The 20,488-nt window shown below is 43.0% G+C and overlaps 1 protein-coding gene across 1 annotated transcript in view; it reads right to left on the bottom strand.

Annotated features, from left to right (window-relative positions):
- LOC112570569 (RYamide receptor-like) overlaps positions 1–17,874 on the bottom strand; it is a 52,314-nt gene extending 34,440 nt beyond the window's left edge. The window contains exon 1 of the mRNA XM_025249083.1: positions 15,109–17,874. Coding sequence (XP_025104868.1) covers positions 15,109–16,023 — 915 coding nt within the window. The 5' untranslated portion in view covers positions 16,024–17,874. The remainder of the gene's footprint in view (positions 1–15,108) is intronic.
- Positions 17,875–20,488: the final 2,614 nt, after the last annotated feature.

Raw genomic sequence — 20,488 nt, 5'->3', positions numbered from 1 at the left:
AAGGTTTGGACTTGTCTGGTGCGCATTCAAAAGATGCTCAAAATTCATAGTGAATTTTGTATTCCCCGTTATCTCCAAGGGATGATCCTGTCAAATGGACTCTCGTCTACCCTCCTGTCATCCGTTATCTTCTAAGAGTGGACATGACATCCCCACTTTAGCTATACTTGCCCTTGGAATACATCACTTCCCTTGGTACTTTGTGTTCCAGAAGTTGGCCGAGATGAGGGAGGGGTCTTGTTGCCAGACAAGGTTTCTGAAGCTAAACACGTCGAGGGTATTTACACTTGAATTAAACCTTGTTTTCTTCGCCTCGCTGAAGATTGATGACCAACACAGTTACCGCCTTTTTATAGTAACTGACATTACAGGATAAATCTCTTCCGAGCTACTTCACTAACTTATCCTGTGTGCTCCTTCATTTAAGAATCGCGACAGTTCCTGAGTTCAGTTTAATCTCATCCATCGAGGTAGTGTCGGGGACCGCTCCCTTCACGATACCTAGACATCACCGGAAGCCCTGTCCTCGCATGAAGATTCGCTCGAGGCTAAAGAATTTCAATGTTAAAATTCAGCGTGAAGAAGTCTGATCAAAAAAAAAGTCAAATCGAATTTTTTGCTGAGTGGAAACGACTTTGGAGGAAGTTCCACGTGCGACGTCTTCAATGTTTGGCTTACAAACCTATTTCTGTGGAGCTAATAATAATATTCCATCGTCTATATGCATGCATCTCCAGACTGAGAGTGAAAACAGGACAGGGCCAGAGCACGGGAGAAGGCGGGGGACGTTTGGCCGTTGGCAATGAGTCGCCAGTTGATTAAATACAAGCTTGCTGCTACAAAGCTCGGTCTAGCGCTGTACCCGGGAGGCGACACGGGGGATCGGGGTTCTGCTGTCTGAGCTTGCGTCTGCTCACAAAGCAAGCCTTTGCGTTTGTCTTCAAGCCCCTGAGGTACACCGAGGATGCATACGAATCAGAGAAAGAGAGGTAGAGAATGAGACAGAGAGGGGGAGGATAGAGAGGAAAAAGAGAAAGATGTTGTGGGAGAGAGATGGAGAGTGTAAACAAACATGGCCACGTACAGACACAAAATGGCGTTTAAACCGTCTTTGTGCTATAAACTAATAAAAAATAAAAAATAAGACCAATAATTAACGTCGATACCAAAGAAAGACAACGAAAGACTCACACAAAGAGAAATAAAGGGCAGAATAAAAGTACAGGCAAACAAATCGTAAAATAGCATGGCAAGCAGATCGAATCCAAGGACAGACATCTTCGTTACGCATCCATTCTTTCTGTTACTTTCTATATTTCCTGCTTCTCTCAAAGCAAGCCTCCGCCTTCCTGAAAAACTCGTAATGAAGGAAGAATAATGCCAATCAAATCACGACACGGTCATTCCCACTACGCATAATCCTTTTATCGTTAAACGCGGGAGGAATGATTGATAAGCCCCTGCGCCACTTCAAAGACACTTAAGGAGTTATTGTTCCTGGCGCAGAAGGGGTTAGGGGGTGGTGGTTGTGATGGTGGTGGTGGGGGATGTAGGGGTGTGTAAGTAGCTGGAATAACTGATCAGTCATCTGTTGAACGCAGGCAGTGCGGGCGGAAGAGTTATTACTGCGCGGCGAAACAGAATTACTCCCCTTTTCCCCCATTCCAGTTATTTATTTTGATTAGCAGTTGCCTAGGGAAGGCCCAATCCTCCATTTACAGATATAGAAAAATTGAACAAAAGAGACAAGGGCTTTCAAGGGGCATGATGATGAAATAAAAAATGTAAATAAAGAAATAAAAAATTTCCTCTGTCTGTCACTCACTACATCAAAGATCTCGTGACTAAATCTTTCTGGACGATAGGCTCACCGATGGTAGCATGTGGCGTATCAGCCAAAGATCACATGTCTAGGTGTAATAATTGCAGGAATTGTTTTTGTTAGCAGTGTGTTAGAAGATGAAGATGAAGATGAACGGGAGGCAAAGTCCCAGTAATCTCCCTGGAATGGAGAATGTTACGTGTGAGAGACGTTCTTGTGTCTTGTCTGCGGAAAATAGTGAAGAAAGTCTTGGGGACAGATTACCTGTTATATTTATAGTCAGATATCCTTTTCTTATATTTAACCTGTTTATCGGTAAAAGGATTCCTAGAGAGGAAATCATCATTTTTGGTTTAACGGCTCCCCTTTGAACCTACTGTTTCATGGGATCACCACTAGCGGAGTGCTACAGAGGGGAGGCGTAACCAAGGGCTTAAAGACTATGGTCAGTTTTCTGGAATGAAGAACCAAGAAGTGTTTGAGTCTTGACAAGCTGGTCAGTTTTCTTGAAAATATTTTTGTTGCAGACTAGTGTTGGAACCAGACAGGTTATTGCAGATAGTAACACAAGAATTTGTGTCTGTGTGGTAGTGGTAGTGGGAGTGGGCGAGTGTCCATAATTACACTAAAAGTCTGTCGCCATCGACACCGGTAGTTTAAGTGTTGAGTGCCGATATCAATACTTGCAAATAGGCTGGCAAGATTTTCTCTCTCTCTCTCCTTCATGATGATGATACTACTACTCCTCCATCTTTTGCTAGTGCAGGCGTTCGGGGAGACCTAATCACACACGGCGTTTAGTGAGTGGAGTTAGTGAGCGGAGCTGGCACGGCGAGCGTGAGTGGTGCTGAGGGCAATAAAGTTGCAGTAACGCGGGGCATCTCGAGTCTCGTGACGAGAGCAAGCCAAGCGCGCCCCCTGGTGGCTGTCCTCAGACGTAAGTTACGGCCAGGGCCGGCGCTAGGCTGTGTTGCGCCCTAGGCGAAAGAAAAATTCTGCGCCCCCCCCCCCCCCCCACACACACACACACACCTCACAAAAAGTGAACCATGTTATATCATTTATTTTGCAATTTATGTTGTCCTGGTCCTGAAATTGATGCTTAAAACCTCACTTTTCTTGTTTTTTTGTTGTGCAAAACGAGTTATCAGTTTCTTCATATTGACTGCATTTGCCAAGTCATGCTCAATAGATATGGTGGCCAGCCCAGTCAGTCTCTCTTGCAACATTGTGGATCTCATATAGTTTTTAATTAATTTTAATTTTGAGAAACTCCGTTCTGCACTGGCAACAGAAACTGGAGGGGTCAATAAAATTCTGAGAGACACTACAACATTCGGCACAATATCAAATAGCTTATGTTGGATAATGAATGTTAAGACTTCTTTGGGGTTCATTTTAGGTTTGGGAAGTCTTGTAGCCACAACCTGTAATTCAGAACAGAGTTCCTCCGCGTCAATGTCTTTGCTGTCTCTGTGCATTAGTGCCTTTGCCAAGACCTCGCAAGATAGTAGATTAAAGTAGAATGTCCTTCCTTGGTTTTTCAGAAATGCTTTGGATATCATAAAGAAATCCAAATAATGCACTGTGCTCCTGAATCTGTTTAAATCTGTCTTCAATGGACGCAGTTCAAACAAGAAAGCTAGGCTAAAATATCACCAGTAATGATTGCGGCGGTCTGTCTCAGAACTCAACTCGCTTGTGATGTGCTAAAGACCACCAGACTGTAACGGACCCGTTAGTGCAATGAAAAGTTTTGCAAAAAGTTACACCAGCACTATCGCAACCCGTTGCATCCACACAATCAAAGTAAGCACTATAAGAAATAAGGAAATGAAATTAATGTAAAGAAAGACATAAATCGTGTTAATAAAATATATACAGCTATGTCACAGTGTATAAAATTCATGCGAACTTATCTTTACAAACTCTCATGAAGTGGCTGTAGACAGTAGCTCTGTTCAGTCTGGCACGGCTCAATGCAGTTCACAACCTTTACTGACTCAGCTGTGGAAGGATGATCGCTCCAAGCACCCAAACAGACGATTACAAAGTAAATTCAAACAGCAGCATGAGATGTCTGCAGCCGCTCAGAAAAGTGAGGTTTGTACATCGTCCTGTGGGTTTTAAGTTCAAAGTTACAACTACCTCTTCCCCACTCTGGCTGTCCAGCCCTGGTAATGTGATCTGACTTTCTTTAAAGTGGTAGAGATTTATCTCTACCCTTCTCCACTAAGCCACCCCACTGAGGTCCTTTCAATCTTTCTCTCTTCTCTCTTTCTCATCTCACGGACAACTATCAAGTAACATCGCACCACCTTCTTTGTCCAGTCTTCTAGTCTGATCGGACTGGTCATTACCTGTGACAGATTTATCGCTACCTGTGGGCCTGTCCACCTAGCTGCTTGCACCTCCATCGGCAAGTCCTTTCAATTGTTCTCTTCTTTCTCATCTTACAGATGAACTAACAAGTAAAACTGAACTGACTACATGTTTGCTGCTTAAAAATAGTAGAAAAGTGGTTTTCTACAAGAACTCATTACGACCAGAGGCGTTACAACCCAGAAGTGTCAAAGAATGGCTTACTAAAATTGAATCTTTTTCGAGAATTTGCTGTCAGATTTGATTAATAACTTATAAGTAAGAACTACTTTTTGTCAAGAAAAGGTACGTCTGTTTTTCTTTTGCAGGCGTGCATCATACACACATGGATGCTTGCGTGCCTCCCAAATCAGACCTACACTTATGAGCAGGGCATTTCAAACACTCGTGTAAAAGGTTTTATGGAGTGCACACTGATGGAGACAAGAAATGTGTAGCACCTTGCTCTGGTCTTATTTTGCTGTGTGGTGTAAAACTCAAGCTGATCACAGCTTCCAGCCTCTAGACCACCCTGATAGCAGCTACTTTGTTCCCATCCAAAGTCACACCTCACAGGTGGGCGGGCAATGAGAGAGTCTGTCAAGAGAGAGTCTTCTGGACACTAACAATGCAAAGTTGTAAATCATGGTGTCAGGGCAGCTCCCCAAACACAGTCCAGTGATCAACACTGCATGGTGTCCAGCATAGGGTTAGGTGAAAACAAGAGAAGTATATAGACTGTAGGTCTTAGTACGCATTATCTCTTAATAACCAATTTCAAATATTCTGTCAATGGAGCATAACAACAAGCTATCCGTTCAAACTGTAGACAAACAGATGCACTCTTAGATAAAAAATAAACGTTACAATTTGACAACTAAATTAAGCGTAATACACCAAATCCGAAACAGAAATTTAATAATTAATAAGAAAGTTAATATTCACGACCATGAGTCACAACAGTAAGTACAAGACTATAGGCCATCAGTGTCAGTAAATAGATATGCTATAAACTTCAAATGGCTCTACCTTGATGTTTGTCTGCTAAAGACTTTCATACTCTTATTAACTAAGAACGCGTTGGTGACATTAGCTAAGTTCCTTCGGGTTGCAAGTTCGTAAGTGTAAACAATATTGAGCAGCTGTTTAGTTGTCATAACCACAGAGAAATTCGCGTAGCAAACTTAAGTCAGTGTTGTTGTCTCTGATCTCAGCTGCAGTGTTTTCAATGCATAAGTGTGGAACATCTTCCAAAGTAGGATAGAAGAAAGAAAGGTGAGCTTGGTATTAGTGGAATGTGGTCCACTCCATCCTAGGGGTCCGCACTGAGTCCCATCCACCAACCCGCCCCTCCGCTGTCTATCCTCCGCCCTCTTCTTCCCCGCTGGTTAGCTGGTCACTTCAAGTGCGCCCTGTAATAATGGGTTTTCCTGTACTACATCACTACATGAACTGAAACACTCGGTGGTGAAGTCAACCTACAAGCTGATGAAAAGGTGCCTTTCACCTTTGGTCCTTTGCCTTCCACCAACGCCGCCCTTCCCCGCCCCTCTGCCCTCTACTTGCCTGCCGGTTAGCTGTGGTCACTGCAGGTGCGCCCTGGGATAATGCGATACTGGGGTTTTCCTGTCATACATGTACTGAGAAACTAGCGTGGTGGTCAGTCTACAAGCAGAGGAAAGGTGTCCTGCTAATATCATTTTGTAAAAATGATTTTCCCTAAAATTATTCATCTAAAAAAACAGCAGGCCATTTTTTCCGCCCCCCTCGGTCGCTGCGCCCTAGGCGACTGCCTAGTTCGCCTAATAGGTAGAACCGGGCCTGGTTACGGCGGCTCGCCCTTTAAAACAAGGTCACCTTTATTTCTTTTTATCTGTTTCTCTACTGTCAAGCGACAGGGCCTGCATAACTTGAGGATGATTAATCACGGACGGAGAAATGTTCTTCTTACTTTGCTTTTCTTTTTTTTTTTTTCAAACGTCTTGCCTCTTCCTCTTGTTTTTCCTTTTTCTGCTTTCATCTTCTTCTCATTGTCTGTCCGTGCCTTCTTTTGGTTTATTTTTAACTGGGGTAGTTTTTGTGCCGTCTTCGCTTGAAGTTACACAAATATAAAAATATACATCAAATAGTCTTCCACTTTTTTCCTAGTTTTCCTTCATTTTTCCCCCGTTGTTTATGGTCTTCCGATATCACATCTGAGACCAGTCGTTTTTTGTTTTTTTTATTTTACGACTTTTTTCTTCTTGTGTTTTCAGCTTTCATGCACACATGTGGTTGGGTACGACAGTTTGCGTTTGCTCGCGCGTGCGTGCGTGAGTGCGTGTGCGTGCGTGTGTGTGCGTGCGTGTGCGTGTGTGTGTGTCCCTAATTACATCGGACAGCCACTAGTTAAAGTCTGTTGCTAATCGACACCAGCTTAAGCTTTCGGTGCAATTACCGTAAAAGGCGAGCTCTTCAACAAATGAAAAACGTGGACTGAACAGCATCGGAGTTACTCCCCCTAAGCTCTGAACAGCTTTATGGACAACGCACCCCACAGGAAACTCGGAATCCATAAAAATGTCAGTCTCGCATTGATTTTGAAAACTCTCGGAAAATAAGAGATAATTAATTTATTGGCGAAATATTTATGTCGGCGTTCGCGGGGTGTTTCCCGCTTCTCTAGAAATTACAAGATAGCGAGGCGTGTTGAAATATTCATCTAAAATGTACAGAGGTTTTAAAAATTGATTGATTGATTGATTGATTGATTATTTATTGCTTTAAGAGCATAGCTCCAGCAAGTTTAAGCATTTGTCCAAGTAACTACATAGCATCTTAAAATTTCTTTAAACATTCGGTTATAAACAAAACCAGTTATACTCGACTTCCATAAACATAGGTACCAAGAACTCTACGCATAAGTATTTATATCTTTTTAAAAAAAAAACAGCATTTAGGAATGTAACCCCTCTCCATCCCTCCACACACAACATTTAGGAATATACACTTACACATCACACAAGATCCCTACTCATGCACCACTACCTTAATCTCAACACCTTATATAAAGACTCATTACATACTAACAGAAAAAGAATCCTTAGTGCCATTGACCAGCAAGCCAGAAGCGAGGTGGTTTGTAGCAGTCTTACCCCAACTTACAATACCTCTTCCCCCATTTGCCCCTCTCACCCCTTCCCCACCCCTACTCCTATATCCTACCACTCATACACCGTCTCCACATACCAAACAAACCGAAAGCAACAAAAAGAGAAAGAGGTCGAAGGTCCTTGGTAGTATCCCCCAAAATGTTGCTCTCATAGATCAGAGGTGATAACGAAGCTGCAGTTTCCTTCTTTGACTACGAGATAGAGCAAGATAGATAGATAATACAGCTGAGATAAAGAGAAATAAAAGAAAGAAAAAATTAAAATTAAATGAAAAAAAAGAAAGAAAGAAAGAAAGAAAGAAAGAAAGAAAGAAAGAAAGAAAGAAAGAAAGAAAGAAAGAAATGCAGTGAGACCGACCAGACTGCTGCTTGTGTACTTCAATCAGACCCATCATTCATGCTCAGAGCGGTTAGACTAAAAAGTTGTTGTCGTGCACGTCTCGCAGTCCTGTCATTAAGCTCGTGGAATCCAAGACATTGGCCTCCCATAGTTACAGGCTTAGGGACCCTGCAATGGCACCGGTTTTCTTAAGACAACGGGGTTTTTTTTTTTTTCATTTGCAAGGGTTAGGAATAAAAAGTGATGTAGAATACCAGAGAGGGACAGTTTAGGAAGCATTTAGAGGAAATCCTAACACTCACACTGGACTGCAAAGAACTCAGAAGGCAAAATCATGATCAGGGGTGGACGCCATTCGAAGCCATTCGCACATCATCGGCTCATACTCAGCCCTGCTTCCCATAAGAATGATTCCCGGCGTTCAGAATTTAATAATTTCTCTGTTTTCATTATCAATCTCTAAATACCTACACGACTAGATTAATTTGTAAATGATAACAAAGTGTACCAGGATGGATGGTGGGTGGGGAAGTGTGTTGCTGTACACTGTGTTTCTTTCAACATTGTTCTGAATTCAGGACACACAATTCTTTGTCGTTTCTTCTAATCTGCTTTAAATTTATTTAGTACATCTACTTAATGTAATTTAAAGGAATCGACAATTATATTGACACACGAATATATCAACGATCGACACACAAATGCCAGTTATTATAATTTGTGAAGTCAAATAACTCCTGCATCGCACACCACTCCTTATCTTTCGTCTGTTATTATCATCTTCATAACAGACCCTGCAGCACAGGAAATATCAAGTGTACAGAGTCTTATTGCTTATTGATTACATTTGAAAATGTTGTGTGTGGACAATATCCAGTATTTACTTTGGAAACTTGCAGTCCTGAGGAATGTCCGCCATGAAGCCAAGTAAAAGACAGACGGGAAAAGAGCTGAAATATTTAGAAAATGGATTTATTTGTTTTAAAAATAACCCCACTGCTGAGTGCACCGTGGCTCAGCACGAAATGGACTTCCCCCACACTGAAATGAAAATAGATCAATTCAGAGACTAGGGGCAGCCATGTTTTTGCATGCGGACTGAATGCTTACATCCGGGTGTGTGCAATGGCGGTGTGAGTTCACCTCAGGCCAGACAGTCCGGCTGTATATTTTGAAAAAAAATGCTGCCCTTTGTGCACTTCAAATCTTGGTTTTGTTTTTCACTTATTATTTTTTTTTTACGCCGATGGCAATTTAAGCCCCTGTTTAAAATTACTCCTTCGTTCATTGAGCTTATTAGTATAATGAACTAAATAAAGTCTCTAAAATAATACTGGACACGCAGGACTTCGTTAAATGAAAAAAAAATGAGTATGTTACTTGATTAGGTTAAGGGTGTCTCTTGGATGTGGGTTATTTTTTTCATGCAAACCATGAACACGAGGGTATGTACCCAGACATCTGACACGCGGAAGTGTAAATTGTTTCTAAATTTCGCTCGCACTCAAGAGCCATAACTGGACGCCTGCTGAGAAGAACATGGAGAGAATACTAACACTCATGACGATCTTGTGATTTGTCCATTTAAATGCACTGATGATCTCGTCAAACCTCAAGTTTTACTGCTAGTACCTGTACAAGATACGCTTGCTTACGGTCTTCTGCTTATAGCCATAAACTTCTCGAGTTTTGAGGTCTTGGTTTGCTGTTTATTTGCTGTTTATTTTTTTGTCATTATGAGCTTTACAAGGCGTGAAGCTCATCAAAGATCGTTTGTTTATTGACGATGGTATAAGTGTTCAGGCATGTAGAGGATATTGCAAGTTTACTTACATCGTAATGTTTCCAGGACAACTCTAATTCCCTCTTACCCTCGTCAAGGTACGGACTAAGAGTTCAGACTGAACCCGGCGTCCTCATTGACATCTTCTGTCCTGTAGTTAAAAGGCGCCAAACTGACCAGCAAACAAATAACCTTTACGAACACCTCTACCACCTCTACTGCCTTCTGCTAGTATCACCTGGGGGAGGAGGTCCACTCAGGGAACTCCCCAAACATTTCCGCGTTGCCGCTCTTGGATTCGACCCTCGAGAACTTCTGAACCCTGCCCTAGATTTCCCTCGTGACCTTGATTTACCCACGTGGAAGACATGTATGGCGGGTAGAACCAAAGGGTGGGGTGGGGAAGGCCAACGGGCCTCAGTTCTGTTTCATTTGTTTGAAAGGCATTGCGTAAGGATTTGCCGCATACAAATAACATCACCGAGGCTAGGGTCTTACACCGGCAGTTTCGGATGTCAGCGCTTGCTTTACGAGTTCTGCCCCTGACATAAAAGGCCACGTATCTGTTGAACTACACCCCGGGTCGATTGTCGATCTGTCGAGCGAGTGTTACTCACCTGTCGATCCATCGGTCGTCGATACCGCTATTGACAGGTGAGTAAGCGGATACCGCACCTCGTGTGTCACGTGGGTGGCACGGAGTAAACAGAGAAAGAGCGTAGCGTTGTTCTTCTCACCTTGATCACCTTACCCCCTTCTCTCAACAACCATCCTTTCCCCTTACAAGATCCTGCCACCTGGTTGTATTTTATAGACAGATTCAGTCAAGCATGAAGGCATTATTAATGGATGCCCTTACGATTCAGCCTTGTTATCTAGAGTTCAAACGATCAATTGAGAGAAAGAACATTATATGCGCTCTCTCTCTCTCACACACATATTAGTTAACCTAATGAGCATCATGGTATCCACGTACAGCAGTTATAGGTTTTTCATTAGCCTGTTGTTGCCCTTTGTTCCCTCCGCAGGCTGGTTGCTGGCCATGATGCCCCTAGGGAGATTAGCAGCGACTTCGGCGAAACCTAGGCGGCGATCAGATCATCAGGACATGCAGCAACAACAAATCATCCGGACATGTCGCAACAGCCTGGGCCGCGTTCACGGTCACCGACCGCCCTTGCCTCCCTCCTTACCTCCAACTTCTCCCCATAAGTCATCTGCAACCTGTCATGTCGTTATGTTGTGGATGACGTCACTTCAGCCATTCGCACGTTGGCTGCACGTGCTTTCTGTGCAGAACAACAGCCCTTCCCACCCTACCACACCCCACCTCTCCACAACCCTGTCAGCACCCACATCACGCAGTACACGTATCAGCTACCCTCAAGGTTAGTTCAGGCGTATGTCGAGAAACTGGGTCACACTATATCTACCAACGTGATCAGAAAGCCCAAACTGCTGGAGACGAGTAAAAATAAAGTCCTCATTTGCCTCTTGACAAACCCTCAACACTGCTGCTATGAACATCAATGTCGTCATGTTTGTTTTTTATTTTTACGAATACATCCACGATTGAGAGTGATGTCTCTTTGACTTACCGCTGGAGGGGACAACCTCTGTTATTTTTTTGTTGCTTTTTGTAGTGCCTTAGGGTTTTCGTCATGTTTTTGTGTCTGCTGACTACTGTTACTTTGTACTTTTCACTTTTTCCAACTGCCACTGTTCGGAACTGTTTCCTGAGCCTGTGTCCCATCTGTGTTTCTTGATGGTCTAACGGTTTCAAACGCCATATCTACATCATCTCGGTTTGTTTGCTGATTTCAATCATCAGTACCCTGCAGGTGTTCAATGTACGGTTCATCCTCCTCCTAACATTCTTCCCGCTTCCTTATATTGTGGATTCGTGAGTCAACAAGGGAGGAGTTGTTTCTCTGACGTCTTGTCTTCCATCTTGACTCCTGCTTCATCTATTATCTTCACTGTCACTGAGTTGATGTGACCTCCGTGACAGTCAAACTGTGCTCAAACGATGGACAATTTTATGTTATTGGTGCCACCATCTCTACCACTGATATTCCACTGATACTACAACTACAAATCACAACTACAGCTAGTAGTACAACTGAACTGTAGTGAGTGCATCTATGCTGACGACATTCATTCACATGTAGTGAACTTATTCTACTTTATTTTTAACTTACTGTAACTAGAGCACATTCCCATGTTTAAATTACCCACTGGGACCAATTATTGTCATTGACATTCACCTTAACCTTAATAAACTCGTTGTTTGAGACTATTATTACTCTTATGTAGGTGTGTTTAATATTTTAAGTGCCTTGAGTCTGGTTGTTTCTGGAAAAAAGGCACTATGCAGAGGTGCTATTTATTTATTATTTATTTTTACGAATAAAAAATATATGCATCGAAATATACATATTATATAAGTTCTAACAAGGCTGTATAAATAAAGTCTATTCTTAAAGTTATATGCCTGATAGTTGAAGGCAAATGGTTATTTATAAATGATTTTTTTCTTCATATAAATGAACTAGACAGAGGAAGACTTGACACATTATAAATTATATTTTGCATATTATATATTGTGCACATTTTATATTTTCTAATGCCAGATAGCTTTTTATTATATCATAATAGCGAGAGTTCTTAAGGTCCCCAGAAAGTGGAATGTCAGGCAGGGCCAGACCAATATCAGTCACACTGATGAAGGATTTATTGATTGTAAGTGCAGACGACAGAAGTCACCAAGTCTGGGTTTGGAGAGCAAAAGTATGATATTACTTCCAAGGCTTCATACGACAAGCTAATGGCTTCTCCGTCCTCGCACGCTCCCGTGGAACCCGCTCGACGATAAGGAAGACGAGGGCACCAACTGACCACAAAGGACCCGTGACGTCACGTCTCGTGGCGCAGGATCGCGAGCGTAGTGTTAAAACCGTGCATGACGTCATGGCATCGGATGCTCGTAGTGACAATATTGCTGACCTACCCAAAGCTCGTCTGAGGTCAACGACCGACGTCCTCGTTAGATGCGCAGAAGACTCTTTTGGTATTATTGCCGTTTCATGGGCAGCTTAACCTCAAGTTCATTGCTAAGACCCTGGGTCACCACAAAAGGTCAGGGAAACTGCCAGCTTGCAGGTACACGAGGCTGAAGCAATCATGTATTATTAGGTGCAGTGGGTCAATAGCTCTAGCGACCCAACACCTAGATCGATAGTCGATCGATCAGCTAATTTGCCACACACACTCTCCGTCTCTCCTTTTTCACATATTCACAAACTTTTTCATTTATCAACGTGTCAAGGATTTTCGATCTTTCACCCACTAATGAGTATTGTATCAATCTTTATATACAATATCCCTCACAACCACCCACCACACATACACACACATATTACACTGGTCGATTTGTAACAGGCAATATATTTAACTAATATATATATATTCAACTAATTTTCTTGGTAGTGGAGTACGCAAAAGATTTGTTTACACTCGACCTACAGAGAGAGGATAGAGGGAAAGAGAAAGAGAGAAGACGGAGATTGACAGAGGACATTGTTGAGACCTAAGAGTCAAGGGTGTGTGATGCACGAGAAGGTGAAAATATATATATATAATTATATATGCAGAAATAAGACTAATAGCAAATGAATTGCGCCCACACCATGCCTGTGTGAGAGAACACTACCAATCCATTATTTACAAGTTTTCGTTGTTGCCGAACTTCCTAATAAAAACTCTCAGAGAGAATTTTCTGTAAAAAGTTGTTCTGATCCTCGATTTAATTGCAGTCCTTGTGTCTTTGATCTTACTCCCTTTTTCCAGTCTTTATATTCCTTTGTAAAGCAGGGAGAAGAAAAACATCGCGAAACATGAACCCAATATATTTTTATATTTCTTTGGGATTAATTGTTCTGAAATCGGAAGCAATCTGCTATATGCAGAACCTGTAGGTAGCAAAAGATTGTGCTCTTATTTTGATTATTCAGGCAATCTAATCCAACAAAGTTTCTTATTGATAAATTAAACAAGCGCCTATTTTTTTAAAAATGTCTTGATTTTTGTCTACAAGAATTTTTGAGGGATGATGCGAGATAGAATAAAATTTACATTCAGAAAGACATTTTGATTATTGTTGACATGTTTTTTATAAATTAAATGTTAGAAATTTCTAGCAGCTCTGGAGTTTGAAAAGTCCAACACGTCTCACGCAATTTTTCTTTATTTAAATTTTCCCGGATGTAGAAATGGCGTGGCTAAGTTATTGGATTTCTCCTGGTTTAATAAGAAACCTTATTTCCACACGCAACACTTCAACACCGTTCCCTCGAGTTTTCCAGTTATCTTCAGAAAAAATAGAAGTAGGTCGTATGAGAGGAGTTCATTTTGTTTAAAACATTTAAAAACAGTGCATGAAAATTTACTGACAGGAATTTATGAATGATAGGGTGGAGAGTTAACGGAGGGTAGAAAGTCCACGATTTGTCTCATGAGAAGCTTTACCGTCTTGTTTTCTTTTTATTGAGCTTGCATTATTTGCTTGTGCACTTATGCTTCTTTTTCTCGCTTAATAAAATCATAAATGCACCGTTTAAATAAAAAAATTAGTGCTAATCATGAAAAATTTTTGCCATTTGAAAGTGTCGAAGTTGGTTAAGAATTGAAGGTTGGCTCTCTAGCATGTCAAGGAAACCAGTGGAGCTAACAGGACAAGCAACAGTTCAATTTTGTAATCTTCGGCTATAATTTCGCATCAAAAGATTTATGACACAATATTAACACTTACAGAAAGATTTAAAGATAATCTTCAAAAGTGTTTTAATTAAATAACCACTTTTTTTTCATTCTTGCTAGTTATCTGACTCTCATTGCAGCAATGCGCCTGAAGCTTATAAAACATCGTTTGACAGCATCGCCTTGAGGTCAAATGTTTGACACCTGACCTTCAGCAGCCTTCACATTGACTGACCTTTGTTTAGTTATCTGTTTAGTTACGATTGTCTGGGGTGACAGAAGTCTGTATTTTATTATCACTTTCTATTTGTCTGTCTCTGTGTATGTGCGTGCGCGTGTCTAGCTTCCAATGGTTTAAAATCTTAGAAGCCAGTGGAAAGGAAGTTTCGGGTGTCAGTGGAAGAGCAGTGGAAGAGCAATGAAAAAATGTGGAGTATTTCGTTTCAGCAAATTATCCACTTTCTGCACACATTCCAAATGCCATTTACTCTTTTCTAATCTGCCCACATCATAGCCTTCTCACATCCCTTCTGCTCCAGTGATCATGAAGTAGGTTAATAAAGTCTGTGACAACGATGAACAAGAGACAAGACTGGCAATCGAAAACTCTTTCCTGTTATATCTTATGACTTGTAAACTATACGGCATCATCCTGAAACCGTTACATGATGCTGCGAACCAAGTACTTTACAAAGCAATTTGTACTTACCGTGCATCATCATCCTTATTGTATTCGTCGTCGTCATTGTAGTAGTAGTAGTAGCTGTAGGTGTTGTCGACATTATCAAAAGAAATCCAAGCCTTGGTAATTAACAGGATGGCATCTAGGAAGACCTACATCATCGATCTTTTCCCTGCATTCACTAAATGGCTGAGAGGGGGAAGAAACTTACTTTTTTCCGCGGGTCCACGAAGCCTCCACTCCTAAGCTCCATCCCTGGGGCACTCTCTCGGTGCGGCAACACCGGCCGGCAGGATCCCCCGCCGCCGTAGTCCCCCACGAAGCTGCCGCCCACAGACCCGTGGTGGGAGACGTCTTTGAGCCAGACGACGTGGACGATGCGGCTGTAGGTGTATATCAGCGCGGCCAGCGGCACGAAGTACTGCAGCACCATGATGGTCATGGAGTAGGTGAAGCGCTGCTGCTCAGACTCCCACACCTCGTAACAGTTACTCCGAGTCTCGTTGTCCTCCACCGTCGACAGGTTGCTAGGCACCAGGCGGGACACGATGGCCGTGGGAACTGGGGTCCCGAAGGCCAGCAGCCAGCACCCGCCGATGAGTAGGAAGCACTGTTTGGTGGTCAGCCGTTGCAGGAAGGGGTGCATGATGGCGACGTAGCGTTCGATACTCATGGCCAACATGGTGTAGGCATTCTGAAAGACAATCACTGCCTGGAAGTAAGTCACGAGGGGGCACAAGATGGCCGGGAAGGGCCAGTAGTCCAACAGCACGTTGGCCCAGAAGGTCATCGGGATGCACACGACGGCCATCAGGGCATCGGACACGGCCAAGGAGGCGATGAAGAAGTTGGTGACATGGCGCATGCGGCGGTGAGAGGCCACCAGGTAGATGACGCAGGAGTTGCCCACCACGGCCATCAAACAGACCACCGTGTACATGAAGATGATGAAAGGTTTGATCTCCTTGAACAGATGCGGTGTGATGTCCGTGAGGTTCCTGCCCTTCGCCGAGACGTTGGCAAAGGCGAGGCTGGCGTAGTCCACGAGCCTGTCCAGTCCATCGCCATCCTGTAGGCTCATCCCGGTGCCGGCGTGAGCCGAGACGTTGTAGGCTATCAAGATCATTGCCCGCGATGTACAAAGTCATTCACGTGTCATGAAGCAAAGGGAGGCTTCGATCAGCCAAGTCACAGGGAAGTCCAACGGCAACAAGTCTGATGGCGCAGGTTCTCGTGTCCACCCACTAGACCTAATCGAAACCCGCTTTTGCTTTCATTTCCCGTGTGTCTTTTCTCGGGAAATCAAACTCTACTGTTTCGGCTCACAAAGCATTTCGTTATATATATATACAGGGTGACGTACTTCCTATACGGTTACTTCAGTGACGCACTTCTACGAGGCTATTTCAGTAAAGTACAGGGACAGCCTAAGCTGCCACAAGGATTTATCTCTTGTTCTACTCTGAAAATATTTCTTGGCTGTTTGTAAGAAATTGCTTGCTGCTAAGCAAGATCTACAAACATCTACCTTTAAAAAAATGGTTGCTAACCCTCGGTCCTTCCGGTCCTGCAGCGTTTATTGAATGCTCCCCGATTTTAATGTCGGATGTCAGTGGTGTCTGTTTAAAACGTCTCTGCCTGACGTCCTCCTAAAACTCATACCGGAGTCTCTCTTTACATCATCTCGCTTAGAACCTCTGTTGTCACGTGACACAGACACGTGACGTTACTTCTTGGCTGCTGCGAGGAATCGATCTCATTCACTCGATTTTCCTCGACGATCGTAACGATAGCCACTGGCCTTCCCACCCGCTGTTTGCGTTTCACTTGAAAATGGAATGAAGAAACGCATCATGGCTGAGTGCACAGCCCTGAAGACCGATAAAACTAATCATACAGTCCTTCAATGTCAATTTTAATTAGTTTTTTTTAAAAATTTGTTCCTGTCTCAGATCGATGCTGTGAACGATAGCTGCATTCTGGGATAATGAACCAGTCAAATTCGTGGCCGATCAGTCAGTGTCATTTTCTTCAATGACATTAGAAGATATTGATTCTTCTATTTTCATTCACTGCACATGTTTGAGTTAAACTCTTCTTAAACATCCAGTAAATCTCTCTGAATTTTCTGAGAATCGGCAAATGAGGTTAGTAATCAAGAAAACAAGACACATACCTATGTCCTGACATGTAAGCCTCCCCTGGAGGAGGTGGCATCACCGGAACTGGTTACATTAACCAGTCAGTCAAACCTTACATAACACAGAACTGATTGTACACTAAATGTCCGTTAGTGTCCGAAGTTCCAGTCAGACCTGATGTTCCAGACCAGGCCACACTCCGTCATCTTAAATCGTCAGATGAAAGAAATTCAAGACATTGACCACACGGTTGGGACTTGACCCACAAAAAGTTTCTCCACGAATAAAGCACCAAAAGAGAAACAACGACAACTTTTTTCAGTTTCTAACCGCCTGGTGTGTGAAGAAGTTTTTGAGGCTCCAGAACTGCAAAACAAATTCCGTTATACCAAAGGTTCCCAGAGACATTTTGTCCGTCACACCACTCCTGCACGAGACTTGAGATTTCACTGGCGATATAAGTTAATACAGGAAATGTATCCGATGTCATAAAAGCCTCAGGCGGCAATCAGCTGGCTGGTCGTACAGCTGGCAAACATACCACGCAGCTGCTGTTGGCCAAAACTGAGAGCGGACTGGCGCAGTCACACCGAATGGCTCGTGAGAAAACTTTGCCGAGCCACGTGACAGCTGAAAGGTACGAGCGTGAGAGAGGGTGTTGTCGCTCGCGGGCGTGTTTCGCATCAAAACATCAAAGTTTTGCCAGCCACCACTGTGACTACAACCAGAGGGCCACGCACTGTGAGTTGACAGAACAAGTTGTAGTTAAGGAAAAGTTTGAAGCGCGTGTTTGGGTTTCGTGCACTCGCCGCTGACGGCGTCACTTGCACGAGTGACACTTTTGACCGTCAGCCCGAAGTCGTCATTGATTGGTCGGCTGCGGGGGGCGTGTCTTGCCGTTGCACCGCGCGGACTTCGACGTGGAGAGACTGAGAGACACGCGAAGATGGTGTGGAGGAGACTGTTCCTGTCTGGATTATCTCAGGCAGATGAGGTGACCACTCTCCATCAGCCTATGCACGTGCATGCATGGAACATCCGATCAAAGCGAACCCTGCGCCAGTACTCAGAAATGGCGACCCTTGAGGTCATTGGACCGTGCTGGTGTATGTTTCTGATACTTGCGCACTTTGGAATAATATTTTCAATAAATAAATTAATTATCGATATAATGTAAGTGTTTTATTCTCTATACACATCGTAGTTTTATGCATGACAATGATACATGCAACCCAACACTTCCTAAACCGTCCGTTGGTCTGTGAAGTCTCGAACATGATTGTTAAATCGCCGATCTTAAGAGGTAAAAATTCGACTTTTCAGACCACACTACGAAATGGATTTGGATACCGGCGATTTCCAGTCCCTGATGTCCAGTTTACTCACGAAAGCATCTTCCGACAGCGTGACATAGCGACTGTCACACTGACATCTAGTGAACGAGCAGGTCCGCACACCCACCTTGTCCTTCTTTCGTTTTGCGATGCAGAGAAGGAAGGAGCAAATCCACCTGTTGGCAGATGTACTTAATGTGGGTCAGCAGGTATGCAGGACCTATTTCTGCTCTGACAGCATCCCGCAGTAGCTGCAGCAGACCAAGGGACGTAACTCCTAAATGTTGACCCCCATCACGAGAGCCCCACAACTGGAAACAACCAGAGCAGAAACGATCAAGACTATTTTTAGCTCTCTGAAATCATATTTCTTTTTTCTTTCCTTCTCTCTCGCTGCCTACTTTCCCAACCTTTTCTTCAAAGTTCATGTTTGTTGAATGGGATTAAAAAAAGTAATTATATTTGTTAGTTATATAAAATGCACTGGCAGCTGTGTATGCAATCACTGACAAAAATCGTTTGACATAATAAGAGTTGACTGAACAGCTTCCTCTTTTTATGTTTAAATATTTTTTTCTGTTTTCGTAGCTCAGACAAGAGAAAGTTATTACAGAATAATGTTTTTTTCTTCCGATTCTATTGAAAGCAAAAAAACACGGACAGTTATTTTTCATCATAGCGCTTGAGCGTGCAGTACACGACCGAGGGCAATGCTACTTGAAATTTTGAATAAAAATTGGCAGTTACTGAATTTGAGGTTTAATTTGACCTGCAACAGGTGACCTGTAAATGCTGTCACGTGACTGTGAGCCTCACACGATTATCGCTTATCACAGCAGGATTCTCGTGTAGGAATCGCCACAGGAGTAAGGCATTTGTGTCGAAACAGTATTATAATGTATGATGACAAGATTAACCTGTACCAAGTCCTCCCTCCTCAGCTGACGAGAGGAAAGACCTTGACCTTAGTTGATTGAAGGAGGAGCACAAGGTGAGGGTTCAAGCTTCATTCAGGCATCACATCGTTGACAGGTCACGAGACAAACTTGCTGAGTTGCTGAACTCAGCACCACTCACCCCAGACTTCAGTCTGTCACCCTGGCGACCTTGTGGCCGGCGAAGGGCGAAAGAGCATGACACCTGCTTCTGGATTCCGTGACTTGTGTAGTCGACCACGGGACTTGCAGGTACAAAGTATTCGTGTCACATATACTGACACTTTTGTGTGCTATATTTTCTCTCGCTTCCGGCTTCGCGTGAAGACAGCGAATCTGCATTCCACAGTGACCTTTGACCTTGTTCCGGGGGTTGAGGGGTCTCGGCAGAGGCTGACAGTTTGGGACGGTGTACTGCGTAGATCAGTACAATGCCTGGCTGGGAACTAATGGGCAGTTAGGTCAAGATAACGATTTACAGGTGAAATAATGTGTTCGATACATCTGCGGCTCTACCGAGGTCGTTTAACATGCATTGCACCTTGCTGCAAGCTGGAGTTTGAGCTGTCACAGATGTCATTTGTTTTTATTTTGACTAGCAACTGTAAGCGATTCAAAACCTTTGTCTATAAAACTTAATAAATAAATAAAGTAAATAAACGATTTCTACCATACTGGGCAACCTATGACCGCAGCAGGTAACAAACTGACGAATCAACGGTAACATAGGCGACTGCTCACCTGGTATCAGCTGGAAGGTCTACGCCATCATGTCCTGGACCACCTGAGGTTGCTGTTGACGAAAACACTCTGATTCAAAGATCCGGGTGGAACATGTAGTCATTCGGTGGCCACGGACCAGCGACTATCACCGCAAAAAATAATCCAAGGGGTGGGTCACCCGATGCTTTACACATTGCAGATGTTTACTAACGTTTACAAAGTCTACAATCTATAGATGTAGATGTTTCTATCACAAGGAGAGAATATTTCAAGAAGTCTAATCTCCGACTTGAAAGGATTTTATTATTTGTTCATACACAGAAGATCGGTGTTATAATTCGTATTTCTCAGCTACGAAAATGACCACAAAAAATACTTCAGTGATACGTATGTAAGTTTGAAAATTCAATAAAATAAACAAAATATACTTTTCATCTTTCGAAAAATATTCCAACGCA

The sequence above is a fragment of the Pomacea canaliculata genome, linkage group LG1 (genome assembly GCF_003073045.1).
Source record: "Pomacea canaliculata isolate SZHN2017 linkage group LG1, ASM307304v1, whole genome shotgun sequence".
In the NCBI taxonomy this organism is placed as follows: Eukaryota; Metazoa; Mollusca; class Gastropoda; order Architaenioglossa; family Ampullariidae; genus Pomacea; species Pomacea canaliculata.
The sequence above is the reverse complement of the archived record's forward strand: the minus strand, read 5'-3'. Positions and strand labels throughout refer to the sequence as shown.